Here is a 19,056-nt window from a genome sequence, read left to right as displayed (position 1 = left end):
CCACTCCCAGGAGCCAGGGCCCTGTGTCCGCAGTTCCTCCAGCGCTGCTGTACTGGCTCCAGCCCTGTCGTTCTGTGCAGTTGTACCGCCCCCAGCCCCTCCCCCAGCCCTGTCCTTTGGCGCAGCTGTACCGCCCCCAGACAGGAGATGCAGTCACGCAGACAGCTGCGTGGAAGGGACAGGGGTGGGGTGGGGCTGAGGGTGGTACAGCCACACAGGAGGAGCTGCTGGCTCGGGGCACTGGCTCCTGGGAGTGGTGGCCCCATGTTCTACTCCTTTCGCTGCTGCGGTTCCTGCGAGAGCCCTGCGGTTCCACGGATACCGATTTTATGTCTGTGGATATAAATTTATATCCGCGCAGGGCTCTTCTACCCATGAGGGCTAGAAACTTCCTTGTCTTTTAAATGAAAGCTGAGATTTTCACAGTCACTTGCCTCCAGCTGTTGGGGTTTTAAGAAGAACACCTGCTATTGCAAGACTAGTGAGAAAATCACGAGTTGGTAAGAAAGCAGTGCTGTGCAGAGGGAATTGTTGCAGTAGCCCTTATGAGATTCTTTGGAGGAAAAAAAAAAACCTCTTCGTATTTAACACTTTCTATGTAGAACTTCATATCAAATAGCTAGGCTTGGCAGGATTCAGTTTAAATCAGTAGATTTCAGTAAACGTCAATTTCAGCTGACACATTGAAATCAATGAAACAAAGATTGATTGGCGACAGTGGACTGGAGTGCAACTTCCTCCCATTGAGGCTACAGGGATTGGGTGTCACCAGCCCTGCAGCAGAATTTTTACCAAAGAAAAAGTTTAAAGGGCATAAAAAAATGGTCATCAATAACTATAGAATTGGTTGCATTTAAAAAAAATTTTTTTTTTGAAATGATGAGGAAAACATTATTGCTAATTTTTTAACATGTTTTGGCCAGCTCTAAACAATAGGTAGTTTTGCTAATGTTAGATTTTTGTGTTGACTATTCCCAAATGAGGTGGGATCCAGTGGAAAGAAAAGGATGTGATCTGTAAAAATTGTGTCATAATGCATATTCATAAGGGGGCAGGTTAAGGATAATCAGGCAACTCTGAATCTGGTATTTCCTAACTGTTGTGTGCTTGGCTTTGCAACCTTAAGAAAACGTTGTGTTTTGTTTATGTTAAAAAAAAATAAGTATTTGGGTTTTTTTTTTAACAAGTTACAAATATCAACAAACAAGCATCAGAATTCTATCTTTACACATATTTACAAACTCAGACATACCTATCATACATATTCATATTTTTACAAAATTAAACGGGGGAGGGGGGAAACTAATATATAGTTCATGCATATTTGTGTGTGTGTGTATCTGATGTGTAACAGTGGAGGCTTGAAAACTGGTTCTCATTTCTGTAAAGGTTTTTCATAACCTCAGTTTGAGGAGTTTAGCATTGATCAAGTAAGAAAAACAGTAGAGCGAAGCAGGAGATGAAGAGGGTCTTTGCAGCAGGGAGATAAATTTAAGAACGAGGTGATGTTCTGGTAATAAGGATAGTTCAGCAATAACTATATGATTTTGTGTTTTCTAAGCCACTCACAAATTGGTGATAAAGCCAGTGTGATTGTGTACAGTGAGGGGGATTGTGAAACAGTACAGCCTTTAAAATGCATGTGGGCAGAAAGTTTATTTTTGAGAAGTACTCTGTACAAGACATTCACCCATCATCCTCATTGCAGTGACGTGTTGCAGTGTACTTAGCCCTTGTTAACTACAGACTGTCCCGCAACTCTGTGGACACCTGTAACCATTCATTTTTATTGGTCTCATTTAATTTTAACTGAAAATTATTTAACACTAGATTTGGTTTTTTTAATCACCTCTCAAACATTTGCCATGAATATATTGCTCTGTTAAAACCAATTTGGAAGAATGTCTCTGTCACTAAAAGATTGGCTGCCTCTCTCCATTTCCTCTCTCTAAACCCCTGTGGCAATAACACACCTGGAACAGACAGTGGAATGATCCTCTCTTGGGTACTTTATATGTAATTATGTTTTCCTTCTCCTGTATCTTGGGTCTCTCCTGAGTGATGTAAATCACCCCCTCACACATGAAATCATGCAGGGTCAATTCTTGGCAAGATGTGACATCTGAAATGCTGCAATTTTTTGGGTGGGAGAATAGAAAAAATACTCTCTCATACATTTTTTTTTAAACATTTTCTTCCCTCACTGTATGTTAATTGTCACTTCCTCTAACAATATATTAATTGTCATTATATTAAATCCTCCTTTTCCTCATTGTCTTCTAGTTTAGGCCCTGATTCTGGCAAACACCCCTGTCCAAGACAAACATGCTCATCTTTATGTATGTACTTAAGTTCCCTTGAAGTTAATGGGACTTGAAGTCAGTAGGCCTGAAGCAACTGCCTAAAGTTAACCATGTGCTTAAGTGTTTTCTTGAATTGGGACCTTACTCTATATAAGAGGTGGATTTATTTGAAATAAATGTCTGTGTTTTTGCTATGTAAAGCACACACAAAATGTTAACCCTGCTCTCATCCAGATATTATTTTCCATCCCTTAGATGGGAAGGCGGTGTCGCTATCGCCAATCGAATCTCAGCCCCATAGCCCTCATTACACAGCCTCGAACCAGCGGGAGCGGGAGAGCCTGGAAATACGCATGCGGGAGGTGGAGGAGGAAAACCGGGCACTCCGCAAGCAGCTCAGCCTGGCGCAGAGCCGGAGCCCAATGCACCGTCGTGGCAATCACTCAAAAACCTACTCCATGGAGGAAGGGACTGGGGACAGTGAGAGTCTGCGCGCTGGCATCGTGGCAGGGAACAGCTCAGAGTGTGGGCAGCAGCCAGCAGTGGAGAAGTGTGAGGTAAAACAAAATGCATTACCAGAAACAATGAATGCTGGGAGGGGTGGGAGATTTATTCATCCAAGGACTGTGCTTCTGAAAATGCTGCAATTCCCTTCAAGGGACGTTGTGCAGTAAATTCTAATGGATTTACATTGTACTTTGTTTTTGTCCTCTTTTGATGCTCTTGAAAATATTAATTTTTCTTCCTGATGTTGGTCTCTGTTGTTATTTGGCTGATGTCTTGTTTTTGATTCTCGTGGTCCAGATTCAGGTGTAAACTGGCCTCTGACTGCACTAAAGCAATGCTGATATACGTCAGCTGTGAATCTGGCCCCAGATGTTTCCAAATGAGCTGATAAAGACATAGTGCTTTTTAAAATCTTACTTCCTTGTTTGTGCACCAGCCGTCCTGTCAGCACAACTCTTGAGTTTCTGTTCCTTAGATTGCTGCTGTCTAATCTGTTTGCTCTTCTGAATTGCCTATCAATGGAGTATCTAGTAGCAGCTGATGCAAAGCCACATGTTCTGTACAATTAGCTACTGCAGACTCTTGTAGGAGAGGTGTGGTCAACTCCATGGGCTTGGGGGGGGTGTCTGTTTTTGAGTAGTAGTTCATTTTATGCCTGCATGTTTGCAGTGGATGTCATTTAGACTTTCAACTATTTGATTGTATCTGCAAATCAGGTAGTTGGACATCTAAGGTATATCAACATGCACCCACAAATGTTCAGGTGTAAAACTGGAAGCCAGGGTGAGGCCTATTTCAAAATGAACCCAAACTGGAAGGGGCAGGAGGGTCAAAAATAGATTACCTACCCCCATTAAAAAATTAACACGTTTAATCTGATACCTGTCACCCTTTTTAGCTTGTTTTTTTCCCCTGGAAAAAATAGAAGGTGAAAAATAATACAATTGAGGGGCAAAAATTAGTCCTAATTATCTCTTCATATAAAATTAGGCCTGCTGCCTATTCAGCTGACAAATTTGATATATCTATTAAAACTAAAACACAGGTTACCAGTGCTGGGCTTTTTTTCTGACAATCAAAAAATGTAATACTGGGGCTAAAGATGGGGTGTCAGATTTTTTTCCTCCGAACAATGAGGGTCTGATCTTTCTCTCTGTGTAATACAGGAGACATGTGTCATAGAATTCAGTGGCAGGAGGATAAGGCCCTAAGTAAGTAAATTTGACCTTCCTTCTTATTCTTAGTCAAGCACTGCTTAGCTCATTCCTAGCCTCAATACCCTCAACCAATTTAAGGCAAGTGAATAGCTGTTAAAAAAGAAAATGTTTTAAGTGGCCTTCCAGAAATACATGTGCTTCCTCTGTAGGGTTTAGCTGGAGGCAATGGTTATATAAAACATGAAACCTCACTGCGCATTCCGTGCCCCTATCTAACCACATGCAATATTGATAACGAAATAGCTTTTCCTTCTTCTTGAGGAATTCACATTATAATTCACTCACACTCACACAGAGTTTTTCAAAATTTGAAGGTATTAACTGAATCTTTCTACATTCCTGACCTAAGAGCGCCTGTAGCAAGGCTTGGAGTGTGAAGTAGAGAAGGGGAAGGGCCTGGGAAGCAGTACAAAAGAAGGGGCAAGGCTAGAGCTCTGTGGGAGAATAAAAGTGATGGTACTAGACTGTTGATCACCGTCAAGGAGCTCTTTAAATCTTGAAACATTTAATAACTTTCCATTTGGGGTAGTTTTAATAAAATATTTGAAAATGTGATTAAATGTGATTAAAATTTATTATCTGATAACATATGATTTATGTGATAATATTTATGATGTAGCTGATGATATTTAACATTTTATAGCATGTGCAACATATTCCAGCCCAACCACCACTTCCTATTGTGTCCTGTGGACTGGGATAGCTGTTCAGATGGGGTAATGTAGCACGAGGGGCAGAGAAATCTGATCAGGTCTGTGGTCATTCTAATCTCCTGCTTGCATTAGCTAGATCCAAGTCTTGTGAAAGTTCTATGTCTTGCACTCATAGATCTTCCACTACTAGTGGACAGACTTATTGTTGTGGTGGAATGTGGCTGTTGTGGGAGATTAGGATTGCAGAGGGAGAGGTGCTGTTAGATTGCTCTGGGCAATACAATGGAACATAAGAATGTAAGAACGGCCATACTGGGTCAGACCAAAGGTCCATCAAGCCCAGTATCCTGTCCTCTCACAGTGGCCAATGGCAGGTGCCCCAAAGAGAATGAACAGACAGGTTATCATCAAGTGGGCTTGAATATCCAGACAATGGTTTAGAACTGGACTTAGCATTAAACATGCGCAGAGCAGAGCACTGGGGAGGTGTCTTCATGGTGATGGTCTGCTACATTTTGTGACAGCTGGAGCTTTCTCAGGGTATGGTGGCTTCATACTTAGATATGAGTTGCAGAATTGAGCGTGGAAGTTATTGTCATATGCACCACAAGTCAATATCTAAATTATTCAGCCATCTGGCTTCATCGTCAAAGGTAGCAAGGTGTTGCACTTCATCCTCCAGCCTTCTGTTTGTGCACTCCTCCACCATATGTTTGACCATCCACATGGCTGCCCTGCGGTCACCCTGAAAGATTGGGCTAAGCCAAATTTTGGCATTATGGCAGCCACTATGGCTGTTCCAGTCAGCAGCTTGTTAAACCAAGTCCAGGAGCTGTGTCCCAAGCTGCAAACAAGTGGACATGGGTTAGGTCTTCTAAAGTTTGTCAGCATGCCTGCCTCTCTGTACCAGAGTGGCTTTCACTTTGCGAGGACATAGCTGTTGACCTCAATATGCCCTGGTTCATCTGAGATTGGTGTTGGACTGGCAACAATGGACATCAGTGCATGAGTGGCTACTGCTAAAGGATGTCACAAAGTCAGTCATAGTAAGTCAGCAGAAATTGCAGGTTGTGTAAGTGTTTTCTTTCAGAGGCATGCAGATCTTCTGTGCATCGCTTACTTGCATATTTTGTCAGCCTTGGATGCAGCAGGTTGTTTTCATCCATCATAGCTCTTCAGGCAGTTTTCAGGATGATGGCATCTCCTTGAAGTTTGGGGGAGCCATATAGGCCAATACATATAAATTAGATGTTAATGTGTGGCGAAAAGAACCGCTAATAGTACGGGTGGCTTTGTTCAATGCCGAGTCAATGTGATGCATGTACTGACTTCTGCCCAATATTCCACTGGAGCAAATACCAGGGCTAGGACTGAAGTTCATAGAACATTTGCCTATGCTCCCCAGGAGGTTCCTGCTTCTGGATCAAGGCAGTGCAGGAGGTGATCTTTTTCTTCAAATGTTCTAGATGGGACCGATATGTTAAATTATGGTTTAGTTTGACTCCTAAATAAGTGACAACTGACTGGAAAGGAAGTGGATGATCCTCAACACAGACTGTAAGGGGTTGATTGGCTAAGCCATTTTTCAGATAGAATTGTGGCCACTGTCTTAGACTCAGTTAATATAAGTGTCCACTGAAGAAGGTAAGTGGCTGGAGCATTCATGTCCTTGCTGAGTGACCCTTCAGTGTCGTATAGAATGTTACCCATGTCAGCCAGACAGGTATCATCCCCATGTATGTTCTTATTAGCCTAGTTGTTGGTAGATCATAGGTAAGTAGGTTAAAAAGAAGAGGAGCTAGAATGGATCCTTGCAGAAGTCCATTACAGAGATACCTAAGTTCACTAACTTTGTCTCCAGATTGCAAGATCAAGGTCCAATTCCTTATTTCCATGAAGAACTGCACCAGCTTGGCTGTCAGTCTGTCATAAATATAAAGGGAAGGGGTTAAGAAGCTCTGATACAGTACTATAAAATCCTCTTACCTGTAAGAGGTTAAGAAACTCCAGTAACCTGGATGGCACCTGACCAAAAGAACCAATAAGGGGACAAGATACTTTCAAATCTGAGAGGGGGGGGGAAGGCTTTGGTCTGTCTGTGTGATGCCTCTGCCGGAGACAGATCAAGAAAGCCAGCAATCCAACTCCTATAGAGTTAGTAAGTAATTTAGCTAGAAAATGCGTTGGATTTTCTTTTGTTTTGGCTTGTGAAATTCGCTGTGCTGGAGGGAATGTGTATTCCTGGGTTTTTTGCTTCTTTTTGTAACTTAAGGTCTTGCCTAGAGGAATTCTCTATGTTTTGAATCTGATTGCCTGTGAGATTATGTTCCATTCTAATCTTACAGAGTTGTTCTTTTATCTTTGTTTTGTTCTTCTAATAAAGTTCTGTTTTTTAAGAATCTGATTGGGTTTTTAGGGTCCTAAAAATCCAAGGCTTGTCTATGCTCATCTTGTTTATTCTCAAGCCTCCCCAGAAAAGGGGGTGTAAGGCTTGGGGGGATATTTTGGGGGAAGAAGTCTCCAAGTGGTCTCTTCCCTGATTCTTTTTTAAAATCGCTTGGTGGTGGCAGCATACCGGACCCAAGACACAAGAAAAAAATTTGTGCTTGGGGAAGTTTTAACCTAAGCTGGTAGAAATAAGCTTAGGAGGTCTTTTCATGTGGGTCCCCACATCTGTACCCCAGAGTTCAGAGTGGGGAAGGAACCCTGCCACAGCCCCACATGCCATACGGTGTCATATGCAGCTGACAAGTCCCATCAGGACAGCACCAACTATTTTGTCCTTCTTGAAGTCATCTTCAGTGTCTTGTGTTAGACAAGTGACTTGGTCTTGAGTACACAGTCTTGAAGACCATTGTCCTGGAGGTCACAATGTGTGAGTCAGTGTGGCCAGGTCTGGGTCTGATAGGATGGATAGAATCTTCTAGCCAGTTGCAGATGGAAGTGGGTATCCAGGAACATCGAGGAATTTCAAAAGAATCTATGACTGCTGACCAATTTAGTAGTCGGAGGGAGATGTCCTTGATAGTGAGGAATTACAGAGGAGGCAAGTTCTCTGAAGTGCTTACCTCTTCCTTCCAGCATCGCTCAGTCGTGCCTGGATTTAAACTGCTCCTCATCCAGGTTCTGAATTTGGGTAGCATAAAGAAAGCTGGGAGATGGCACTCTTTGCCTTTGAGCGAAAGGAGATATAGAAGGGGTTGGTGCCTGTGTATTACTGATGCTGCAGCCCATCTTGTCTCACCAGCTTTCCCAGTGGCTTTGTACAAATGTTGAATAATATGGGGGATTGGACTAAGCCTTGCAGCACACTGCAGATGAAGGCTTTGGAAGATGGGGAACCAGCTATCCATAATAACCCTCTGAAATATTCCAGGGCATTTTTGTTATTCCCACAGCATCTTGGAGGCAGGAAAGGAGCATCTGGTGATCAGTAATATCAAGTGCTGCAAAGAGGTCCAGCAGGAGTCATATGGATATGTTTCCCTTGCCTCTGGGCCGGGGGAAGTAATTCAACAGAGCAACAAGTACCGTCTCTCTATTGTGCTCTGGCCTGAAGCCTGACTGAGAGGGATCTAGGACATTGGCAGCTGACAGATGGCACGAGAGAGAAATTTTTGGTAACTTCTCAACCAACTTGCTTAGAAAAGGGAGGTCAGAGACAGGACAGGCTTATGCTAACATAGTTTAGAATCTGATTTTTCTGGTCAGGACAGACCAGGCAAAACTCTGCTTGTAAGCAATATTGTGTCTAAGCCCAGTCTATAACATGGCTTCGGAATGATTGTACCTAGTCTACAATCACCCGAAGAAAGTAGGATTTAAGCTGTGTATAAAACCAGTCTGCTAACATGACTTTAATTGACAGTAAGGGCTTAGATCTCCATGAAGCCATAGATAAATTGGGAGACACCCAGATGGGAGATTAACCAAGCATATTGCAATTAGGAATATCCCGGAATCCAAGTCTATGGATGCAGCAGTTTTAGGTTAAACTGCTCTTACTCTAGCAACCTATCTTGTTTTGTTATATCAGACGCGGGGTCTGATCTTGCTAAGTGCTGAATGGCCTCAACTCCACTGACTTCAGTGTGAGTTTATAGCATTGAATACCTCACAGTGTTGCTCCCAAAGTTTCTTGCAATACATCTAATGTGACTGATAGCTAAAGCTACAATTTTGTCAAGAAATTTTTTTTAGTAAATTTCCCAGGGAAAAATAAGTCACAGAAAGGTCATGGGTAGTTTTTGCTACATCAACATACACAATAATATAGTGGGGTACAGTGGCTGAAAGGTGAGAGAGGAGAGCAAGCCCACCCTGCACTCACCCTAGAGCAGTGGCTCCTGTCCCCTGGAGTTGGGCCCCGCTCCCTCATGTGAGCGTTGCAACCTGGTGCATGGGGACACAGCACCAATCAGGTTTGCCCATCTATCCCATGTAGATGGAGACAGAGGGGCAGATGGGTCAAACCTGAGGGATGCTAACCAAATATGTTTTTACCACAATTTCTAAGATTTCACAAACTCTACTCAATCATTTATGTGATCTTGTGACAAAATCATAGCCCTACTGATACCTAACACATGGTGCAGCTCTTCTTCCTGCCACCCACCACTCCAGATTCTGGTTGTATGGATAATACATGTCTCTCAAAACCTACAGATCTTTCCAGCCTGTGTTGTAGTCCACTTTTGGGGACTGCTGACTAGGTGAGGAGTGAGAATTCCTATTTGTTCTCTGCATAGTGGACTCCCTCCAGAAAGTGAGAGCTGTCTGAGTGAGAAACTAGCTAGCCAAGCTTCAAATGGAAACCAGCTAGGCATCCCTACACCTTTACAGCTACGTCCAGTTTGAGAGCTTTGTTCTGTCAGCGTGGTGAGCCCTCTTTGTTCATTTAAAAGAAAAAAAAGGAAGAGTGGGGATGTTCAAATCAAAATCTGTAAAGGTTAATTTTCTGTTTCCCAAAGCAATGGCAATTATTTACTGTGAACCATTCAGAGCAGGGTAAATATCAAGTTAGTTAATAATTATTGCTGGGGACCAGTAGCACCTTTTCACCTTTCCCTACCCCTCCTTGAGCCTATAAGAAGAACTTGCCAAATCTCTGCCTCAGATTCAAAGGAGCGTGGGGGAGAAGTGGTAAAACTATTTTTGTGTCTTCCTCCATCCTTGCTCTCCCTCAGATTAAAAGCTAAATAACCATATTTAGCTTTTAGATGATGTAAAATTCCTGAACTTATCTGCTTATAACAAACATACATACATTTGTAAATCTCAGTACAGTAGATAAAATAGTGTTTAAAATGTGTCTGCATATTTGCATACTTTGAATAGTATACACAGAAATTACAGATCTATATGGAATACATATACACACAAATATAAAATACTCACACAGTTGATAAATACAATGTCTTTCCTACATCAGATGTAATTTAGCAACAGTAATGACTTTGGAATGATGATGGTGTTATAACTCAATTAAAATGTTTTTAACAAAACTGCCTCAAGTGGGCTGCAAACAGCTGCAGACCACTCACTCCAATCTCCAACAATTGCCGCAATAAATATAGCCCTGTCATGTATGTTTTTTCTTTCATGAATGATAAAACACAAAAAAGGCTTTATTTTTGTTCCTTTTGTTTCCTTTTCTCCCTCAGACGATCCACGTCGCCATTGTTTGTGCTGGGTACAACGCCAGTCGGGATGTTGTCACGCTTGTCAAATCAGTCTTATTTCACAGGTAAAAGTGGCTTTCTCTTCTTGTATGTTGTGTGTCTGAGTCCAACAAAATAAGCACTTGCTCTTTCTAAACTCTCCCTTCGGGGGAGATCAGCTCTCCTTGCCAGGCTACAGCAAGTAATCCTGTTTGTTTGGAAACAAGACAGGTTGGGATTTACATCTAACCCGCACTGTTCCAGGAGTAGTTTACAACTCCTCCTTCATGCAGACTTCTGTAGTGGGCTCATGGATCAGTGGTCCAGTCAGTTACACCCAATACATTATGGGAGCATAGGGACTTTGTCTGTTTATCTGTACTATAAAATGCCTAGCACACTTGAGTGATGTAAAATAACAATATAATACTCATTAGGCCTAGGTCTAATAGTTTATGGCACAGGTGTAGATTTATATACAAACACGGTGATTATGTTGCCCCAGCCTATAGTTTACACCATATTTTTACAAAGTAGACCTGTTACCGTACACAATATACTCACCAAGGTCTAGATTGTGCACTCCTATGTCTTCAGTGAGCACATGGTATTCACAATCTGACCTTAGCACATCAAGTGCAGTTAGAGCTAGTAGAGGGTGACCGTGTTTGAGACTGAAGAAGAAATGTCCAATCGCCAAAAGAAATGGCACTCCTAGAATATTGGCATTGTGTGTAATGGTGTGTACTCATCTTATGTTCACTGGTCATCTTGGTGAGGGACAACAAAAAGGTGTGTCTACGCTCTGAATGGTGTGTAGAGTACAGATGCTGCATGCCTCAGCTAGCCAGGGTATAAATAGCAATGTAGATGGGGAGGCATAGCTTAGACGAGTAGAGTGCCCTACAAGCCTGAACCTCCCCAGGGTCTATACCCTGCGTGACTCTCCACATGCCCAAGCTGTGACTCCCACGTCTACACTGCTATTTTTAGCAGTGTAGTGTCCTGCTTCCTCCTCACCATGATGAAAGTCTTTCCCCACTGCCTCTACACTGCCAGAGCCTTTCACTGTGGCATATTGCTACACATCGCAGTATCAAGTGTGAATGCAGCTTGCCATTCGCTGTGGAGTATAGCTAAGCCTGTAATGTCTGTACTCCACAAACCGCTGTAAGTGTACATGTAGTGAAATGTTTTCCTGGGGGTGGGGAGGGGAAGGGGTGGAAAGGGTGGAGAGAGATGATCAACCTAAATCAGACTAAGTAGGTTATCAAAATGTGCTAAGAATGAATACTTTGCCCTTACTCATGGTCAATGTTACACCTGGCACCAGGAGTGGTCCCATTGAAGCCAGTAGGCATGATTCTTCACTGCCTTGCAGCTTGTGTAGTCACTTATTACCAGTGTAAAGTGAATGTAAAATACTCCTAAATTAGAAGGGTGGTGTGAGCCCTACTTAGTACAGCTGTAAATGACTGCACAAAGTGCAAGGCAATAGAGAATCATGTCCAGTGAGACCATTTGTGGAATACTCAATGTGAACAAGGGTATCAAAATGTGACCCTAAGGGTATGTCTACACTGCAGTTGGGGGTTTGATTGCAGCACATGTAGAAATACTAGAGTCAGCTTTGGTCTAAGATAGATTAAATGTTAGATCATGGACACCAGCTGCTCTAGTATGTACCCAGGGTCCCAGGTGGGGAGAGCTAGCCGCTGTAGCTCTCTGAGCTTCTGAGACTTCACTGTCTTTATTGCCTGAGCTAGATGTGAGTTAGCTAGATCACAGCTAGCTCGGGTATGTCTATGTGTGCTGCAGTGACACCTCCCAATTACAGTGTAAACATTCGCTTACAGTGACAGTAGTAGAAGAATCCCGGGCTTATCTATACACATAGTTGAACTGGTTTAACTTAGGGTGTGACCTTAAATTTAAACTTGTGAAAAATGCTGTATTGACACTATTTCACTTTAAGTCAGGCTTATTTCAGTTTAACTTAAGTTGATTAGGAACAGGTTCAAGCTAAACTATTAAACTGAAATGTGTGTGTCTACACAGGGGTTTTCAACAGCTTGACTATTGTCTATTATTGATTTTAAGGAGTACTGTGGAAAGGGATCTGGGGGTCATAGTGGACCAGAAGCTAAAGATGAGTCAACAGTGTAACGCTGTTGCAAAAAAAGCAAACATCATTCTGGGGTGTATTAGCAGGAGTGTTGTAAGCAAGACATGAGAAGTAATTCTTCCACTCTGCTACGTGCTGATTAGGCCTCAACTGGAATACTGTGTCCATTTCTGGGTGCCACATTTGAGGAAGGATGTGAACACATTGGAGAGAGTCCAGAGAAGAGCAACAAATTATTAAAGATCTAGAAACCATGACCTATGGGGGAAGATAGAAAAAATTGGGTTTGTTTAGTCTGGAAAAGAGATTGGTGGGGGGACAGGGGACGGAGAGGGGAATGATAAGTTATCAAGTACATAAAAGATTGTTACAAGGAGGAAGGAGAAAAATTGTTCTTCTTAACCTCTGAGGATAGGACAAGAAACAATGGGTTTAAACTGCAGCAAGGGAGGTTTAGGTTGGACATTAGGAAAAGCTTCCTAACTGTCAGGGTGGTTAAGCAAGGGAATAAATTGCCTAGGGAAATTGTGGAATCTCCATCATTGGAGATTTTTAAAAGCAGGTTAGACAAACACCTGTCAGGAATGGTCTAGATAATACTGCCATGAGTGCAGGGGACTGGACTAGATGACCTCTTGAGGTCCCTTCCAGTCCTATTATTCTAAGATTAAAAACTGCCTGTTCCCTAAGCTTTTGGAGAGAACATAAAGAGGAAAGAATGGCCCCATTCTCCTATTATTTGTTTGTTTTTTGCACTGACATATAGGGAACTTTAGAAATAATTTTGTTGTTGTTGTTTTTACAGACAATGAGGGGCAAGTCAGGCTTGTTTCCTCCCTTAGTTCTCTATTTCTAGGATCACTGGAAAGTAAAAGCAAGTTAGCAATCATAGATACATTTTCCTGCTGCTATAAATGAAATTAAACATTGAAATTGTTGCAGAAAGGAATGCCAGTAAAAACAGCTTGACAAGTTTAAGAAGATGTTTGAGATGCAAAGAATGACAGAGATCTTGAACTCTCAAATTAACTCCTTTACAGCTAAGTGTTCTCCATGGGGTATAGTTATTACTGTACATAAGTTTTAATTACCATCCAGTATTGACTTGTAACTCCTACTTAGAAATTAGATGTCACTCATATTATTTAATCTAGAAATAGAGTGGGTTTTTTTGACTGTCTATCCTGGTTAGTTTAGTTACCATCAATTCCCATTCTCATAGCTTTCATGTTATAATTTATGGCCCCAGTTCTTCAGACACTTATGCATGTGCTCAACTTTGAGCATGTGAACAGTTTCACTAAAGTAAGTGGGGCTACTTAACTTAGAGATAAGTACATGTGTGTTTGCATGATTGTTCATGGATGTATTGGTTGCTGTGTTTGACATGTCTTTGTATGAGGTGCATTTAGCTTATGAAAGATCTAGTAAAGAACTACTTTTAACAGTATTCTAGGTAGTTCAAGAATATTTATGGGAATAAGATTTGCAGCTCGGGACAGTTGATATGTGTTTCTAGGGCAGGCCACAACTTCACAGTATTAGAAACATGGGTGCTTTTGAAATTTTACCCTAAGTCCCATTTTCAAAAGTGACCTGGCACTTAGGAGCCTAAGTCTTATTGAAAGTCAGTAGGAACTAGACTGCTCAGTCACTTTTGAAAATGGGACTTAGAGGTGCTCTAGAAACATTTGTCTCATCATCTTATGCATTAAAAATGTCTGATGGATTGAGTTAGTGTCTTCACCTTGGGAAAATTACTTCTAAATTTATCTTAGATCTAGGGTGATCATACATCCCATTTTGGCCAGGACAGTCCCTTTTTTAAGTTCTGTCCTGGCCGTCCTACCTTTTTTTTTTTTTTGGCCGAAGTGGGCATTTGTCCTGTTTGCTGTTGCCAAGTAATAATCAGTTGCCAAAAGCAGATGGGATTAATGCCCACTTTTGCCAATAGATGTGTGACCCCTAGTGGGGCGTGGAGGAACATGTGGGGCTGGGGGGGCAGCAACGCCAGCCCCACCTGGGAGGAAGGGCTCAGGAAAGTAGCTTGGGCCAGGCTGGCCCCACATGGGCAGGCATCAGGGGCACTTGGGCCTCCTTGCACATGGGGAGGAGAGGGGGGCCTTGGGCTGGCCCTGCATGGGTGGGTGGTAGGGTGGCTTGGGCCAGCCCCTTGGACATCCAATTTTCCCTTTGGGAAAATATGGTCACTCTACTTAGATCACAAATGAAATGAGTTGGATGGTCTCAACCAAGTCCCTATTAGAAAATTATCCACATCACAAACCATCCATATAGTCTGGCATAATTAGCAATTCAGATGACCACAGCGGGAGAGTAGGAACACAGCAGGTCAGGATTGAGGGCTGACCGAAGCTTCCCCCCATGCAGCACAGTCAATGCCTGTTTTTCATAGCCTGCAAACTCCATGCTACTCCAATTCTGCTGAGTTGCCCCTGAGAAAAGTGTGTCAATTACATCAAACTGTGCTAAAAGCTCTTGTGATTTTGTGGCATGAATGTATGTTTTCTGATTCAGCTCCTTTTTACTGGGGAATGAGGTACCGTTTTGAACCTAGGTGTTCCTATAAGGAAGACATCCGCTAATATCACTGTACCATCTACCTCCTTCTCTTCCCACTCCCTGGTGCTTGAATACAAAAATAGTTTCCAAACTGCCTGGATAAGTAGCTTCGCTTGTGTCCCATGATCTGTATGGTATGTCTGGAATCACAAACTTGCTGTTTTAATAGCTGGCAGAGAAAGACCCACAGAGAGATAACATGCTCAATATGCAAGATTTTCTGCATGTTCAAGCAGGAGAGAGGGGATAGCATGCTCCATCTTCAGAAGCTCCTGTTGTCTACATTCTTAATGACCCAGCATGCCTGCTGTCTTTTGTCTTTCTTTAGTGCACTCCAGCTCAAAGGTAGGGATATAATAAATATGTTAATGCACAGGAGGGAGGATGATTAGACTGACATGACATCCTTTTCTCAGAAAATTGCCACAGACTGTATAAGGCAGTCTAGGGACCTCTTTTGTATTAAAATACACAGTGACACTCTAGCTGAAGCATCCTTTAATTACTAAATTACAATGAAACTCTGATAAAAGCATGTGTGACATCCGCATGAATGCCAGACAAACTCATTGCAATCAAATCAGTGCTCTTACAACAAACACCAAATGAAATACAGCAGGAGGAGGGGGGACAACAAGAGCGTTTGCCTGGAAGAGGCCAAGCTCTCAGACAACAGGATGTGTTCCGGGGGTGTTCTAGGGCAAGGCTGAGGTGCATTAGCAGAGCTGCCTGAGAGAAGCTGCACAGTGTCTGCCCACATTATAAACAGCTGCACTTTCTTGCAATCTACACTCCTTCGGTTACATGGCACAATCCTTCAATTTTTCTTCATTGCTGGCAGTGTTAAATCTTGTGCCTGCTAGATCACGTCTGCCTGAAGATCAATAATCAGAAGAATCTAAAAAGGTCTTTGAAAACATGCTTGGATGCATGTACATTTCACTCTTTTACAAATATATTTGAGAGTGAACATAGTGATCATAAAAGTGCAGCATAACAACATTAGTTTAAAGCCAGGTGTAGAGCAAGCAAGCAAGCCTCCATCCCACCTTTCACACACATACAGCTCCTTCAATGCAACTCATCTCTGACTTGAAATGCCTGCTGCTAGTCAGATCCCACCCGTTCCCAAAAGCCTGTCAACCATGCTGAATTGTGTTGTGCATGAATGGGAAAAGAAGAAGACCTCTCCAAACCAAGTCAGACTTTGAAACTACAGCTGACGTGAAATTGTACTCACACCCTCTGAACCAACCGCTTGCGCCCCTCCCATTCCACCTGCATAATGCACCACGGAGACCTGTATGAACATTTCTCCAGATTAATAGCTCCTACTAACCATAAGGTCCTTTCTTTCCAGTCAAGCTAATCTTTAAAATGTATGCTTATTTCCAAGACAGCATTGTTTACATGCAGAGTACAATGTAATGAACCATGGCTTAAGTTTAAACTAATTTTCAGCTGAAAATATCCAATGTTTCCTTTTACCTCCCTCTGCACCCCAAAAAAGTTACTCCAGCTGTGACCTGACCAGGGAGTGCTGCTAAGGCATGGGTCTCTGCATAGATAGCCCTAGCCTCAGTTGATATTTAGGGGACCAGATCCCCTGCTTGCTTGTTCAGCAAGATGAGAAAGGGAGCCTTGCAGACCTTCCTGTCCCCTCTCTGTGCAGGTTTTAGAATTTGGCTCCTAATGAGAGGGGTTGTTTCTATGCAGGGTAGATCTGAGTGTCATGACTTGTGTGTTTCCACTAGCTAAAAATCAAGCTAAAGCTGTTACCCTGCATTTCATCTAGAAAAAAAGGTTAAATTTAGGAAACGTGTAATTAGCGTGCTAGCTAAACCAGACCTAAACTGGACTACTTTTACTAAACAAGACAAACCCTTTGGGAGATGCTATATTGCTAACCTTATGCCAGTCACACTTCTGAGTACAACGGACTCAGCCAGCAGCATGCATTAATTTTAAAAAAGTAAATAGACGTCCCAGCTTATTCATGGTGAGGATTATTTATAATGTTACTATCTTTCTACCAACTGGCCGGAGTCAAATGAGGGCTGTTTTCTTTTTAAATAATGGTACAAAGATAGAAAGTCCTTATGGTTTCTAAAGCAGCAGGAAACATGCAGAACACTAAAGCCATCACTAAATGGAGGAAAGGACTGGGAAAGAAAGTGCAAAGTAACTGATCATTGGGCAAAATGATCACTTCAGTATAAATATTTTACATCTACAGTAAATAATATTTAAAATAAAAAAAGACAAGGATCAGTGCAATAAAAACCTAGTTTACATGAAAATATTTTAAAGTTTTAATAAAGATTTTAATGTTCACAAATCCACAAATTTAAATTCTGCAGATGTGATGTATTATAAGGAATCTTCATCCATGGATAGCTTAAGGCCTCTCTAGTCCTATTTTATTCTGGTTCTATACCTCCCTCATCATCGTAGTATCTGAGCACGTTCCAGTAGTTCATTAAGTGATACGATTATTATAAATAAGTGTTTATTCTTGCTCTCAGCCAGGCCCCTGGGGATGGGAGGGGGAGCAATTGTGTGAGTAGGGTAGGAGTTTTGTTTTGTTTTGTGAAATGTACATGCTGCTGTGTGTGTGTGTGTGTTAGTGAAGGCAGGTTGAAGAAGTGTGCCTTGCACTTGGACCAGAAGGTGGTGGGGTTTGTGATGGTCCTGGCTTCTGGGGGAGTTCAGACCAGAGACTTGGACCAGTTCCCAAGAAAGCTGTCTCCTGAATCTGACTCAAGAATGAGGGACAGGCTCTTTAATTAACCTTGTTATTTATTTTGCATCTGGTAGTGCCTAAAGGCCCCAACCAGGTACATGAAACATGGAGTAGAAACATGGAGTAGAAGACAGTCCCTGCCCTGACAAGTTTGCATTTTAAAAGACAAGACAGACATACAAAAATAACAAAATAACTTTCCAAAAGCACATTACTTTGTAATTAGAGTACAATTTTTCCCAGTTTTTCCATACACATAACTATCTCACCCCCAACTTCCACCCTTTTCAGCTGCCACTTAAACTTCTTCACCGTCCTTGCCCACTGTTAGTGTCCTCCCCACATCAGCCTCATTTTGACAGATGGATGCCCCCCTCCCACTCCCCACACACAAACATCCCTCCAAACCACACATTGCCAAAAGTATGTGAAGGCCAGCTCTCAGCTGATTCCTCTTTCCACTGAGTGAGATGAAACCCTCTCTTTCAGATTTGTATACTTTTTGCCCAACGTTTCTCCATATTGGAAAAAGACCAGTCTAAGTGTTGGAATAGATTTCATTGATTCCAAAAGGTATATCAAAACATCATCAGAGTCTAATGAAATTTTACTTTGTGTGGAGTTGTTCACAATTCTTACAGCTAGTAGTTCAATGACACTGGCAAATACTAAAGGGGGAAGAGGACAGCTCTGCTTCATGCCTTCTGGTAATGAGAAGGATTCTGAGTTCAAACCATTGACTCTTACAGTGGAGTTGGGTTTATCATAGAGCTTTATGAACCCATTTCACAAACACTCCACAGAAACCCATAGCCTATAGACCAGGGGTTCTCAAACTGGGTGTTGGGACCCCTCAGGGGATCGGGAGGTTATTATGTGGGGGGTTGCAAGCTGTCAGCCTCCACCCCAAATCCAGCATTTATAATGGCGTTAAATATGTAAAAAAGCGTTCTAATTTATAAGTGGGGTCACACTTGGAGGCTTGTTATGTGAAAGGGGTCACCGGTACAAAAGTTTGAGAACCACTGCTATAGCCCTTGAAACGGTCCAGCCACCATATCTGGTCAAAGGCCCTGTCCCCAGGTAATGCCAATACAATAGCCTTAGAGTTTCAGAAGGAGTTCAGAGTGAGTCAGGATGCTGCTCCCTTCCACAAACGTCCATGTGTGCACAACACAAACCCCCACATCCAGTAGTTTAATGCCACTGTTGGGGGAAAAAAAGACTAGATTCAAAGTTGGATGGAATGACCTCCAGCAACGTTC

The 19,056-nt window shown here is 42.3% G+C and overlaps 1 protein-coding gene across 6 annotated transcripts in view; it reads left to right on the top strand.

Moving 5' to 3' along the window:
- The window catches only part of LARGE1 (LARGE xylosyl- and glucuronyltransferase 1), a 374,291-nt gene that overhangs the window by 165,531 nt on the left and 189,704 nt on the right, over positions 1-19,056 (top strand). For all 6 annotated transcript variants that reach the window (XM_075123486.1, XM_075123481.1, XM_048832612.2 and 3 more), the window contains exons 3-4: positions 2,559-2,860; positions 10,344-10,426. In XM_075123486.1, the coding sequence (XP_074979587.1) occupies positions 2,559-2,860; positions 10,344-10,426 (385 nt within the window). The remainder of the gene's footprint in view (positions 1-2,558; positions 2,861-10,343; positions 10,427-19,056) is intronic.

This window comes from Caretta caretta, chromosome 1 (assembly GCF_965140235.1).
Source record: "Caretta caretta isolate rCarCar2 chromosome 1, rCarCar1.hap1, whole genome shotgun sequence".
NCBI classification, from domain to species: Eukaryota; Metazoa; Chordata; order Testudines; family Cheloniidae; genus Caretta; species Caretta caretta.
The sequence above is the reverse complement of the archived record's forward strand: the minus strand, read 5'-3'. Positions and strand labels throughout refer to the sequence as shown.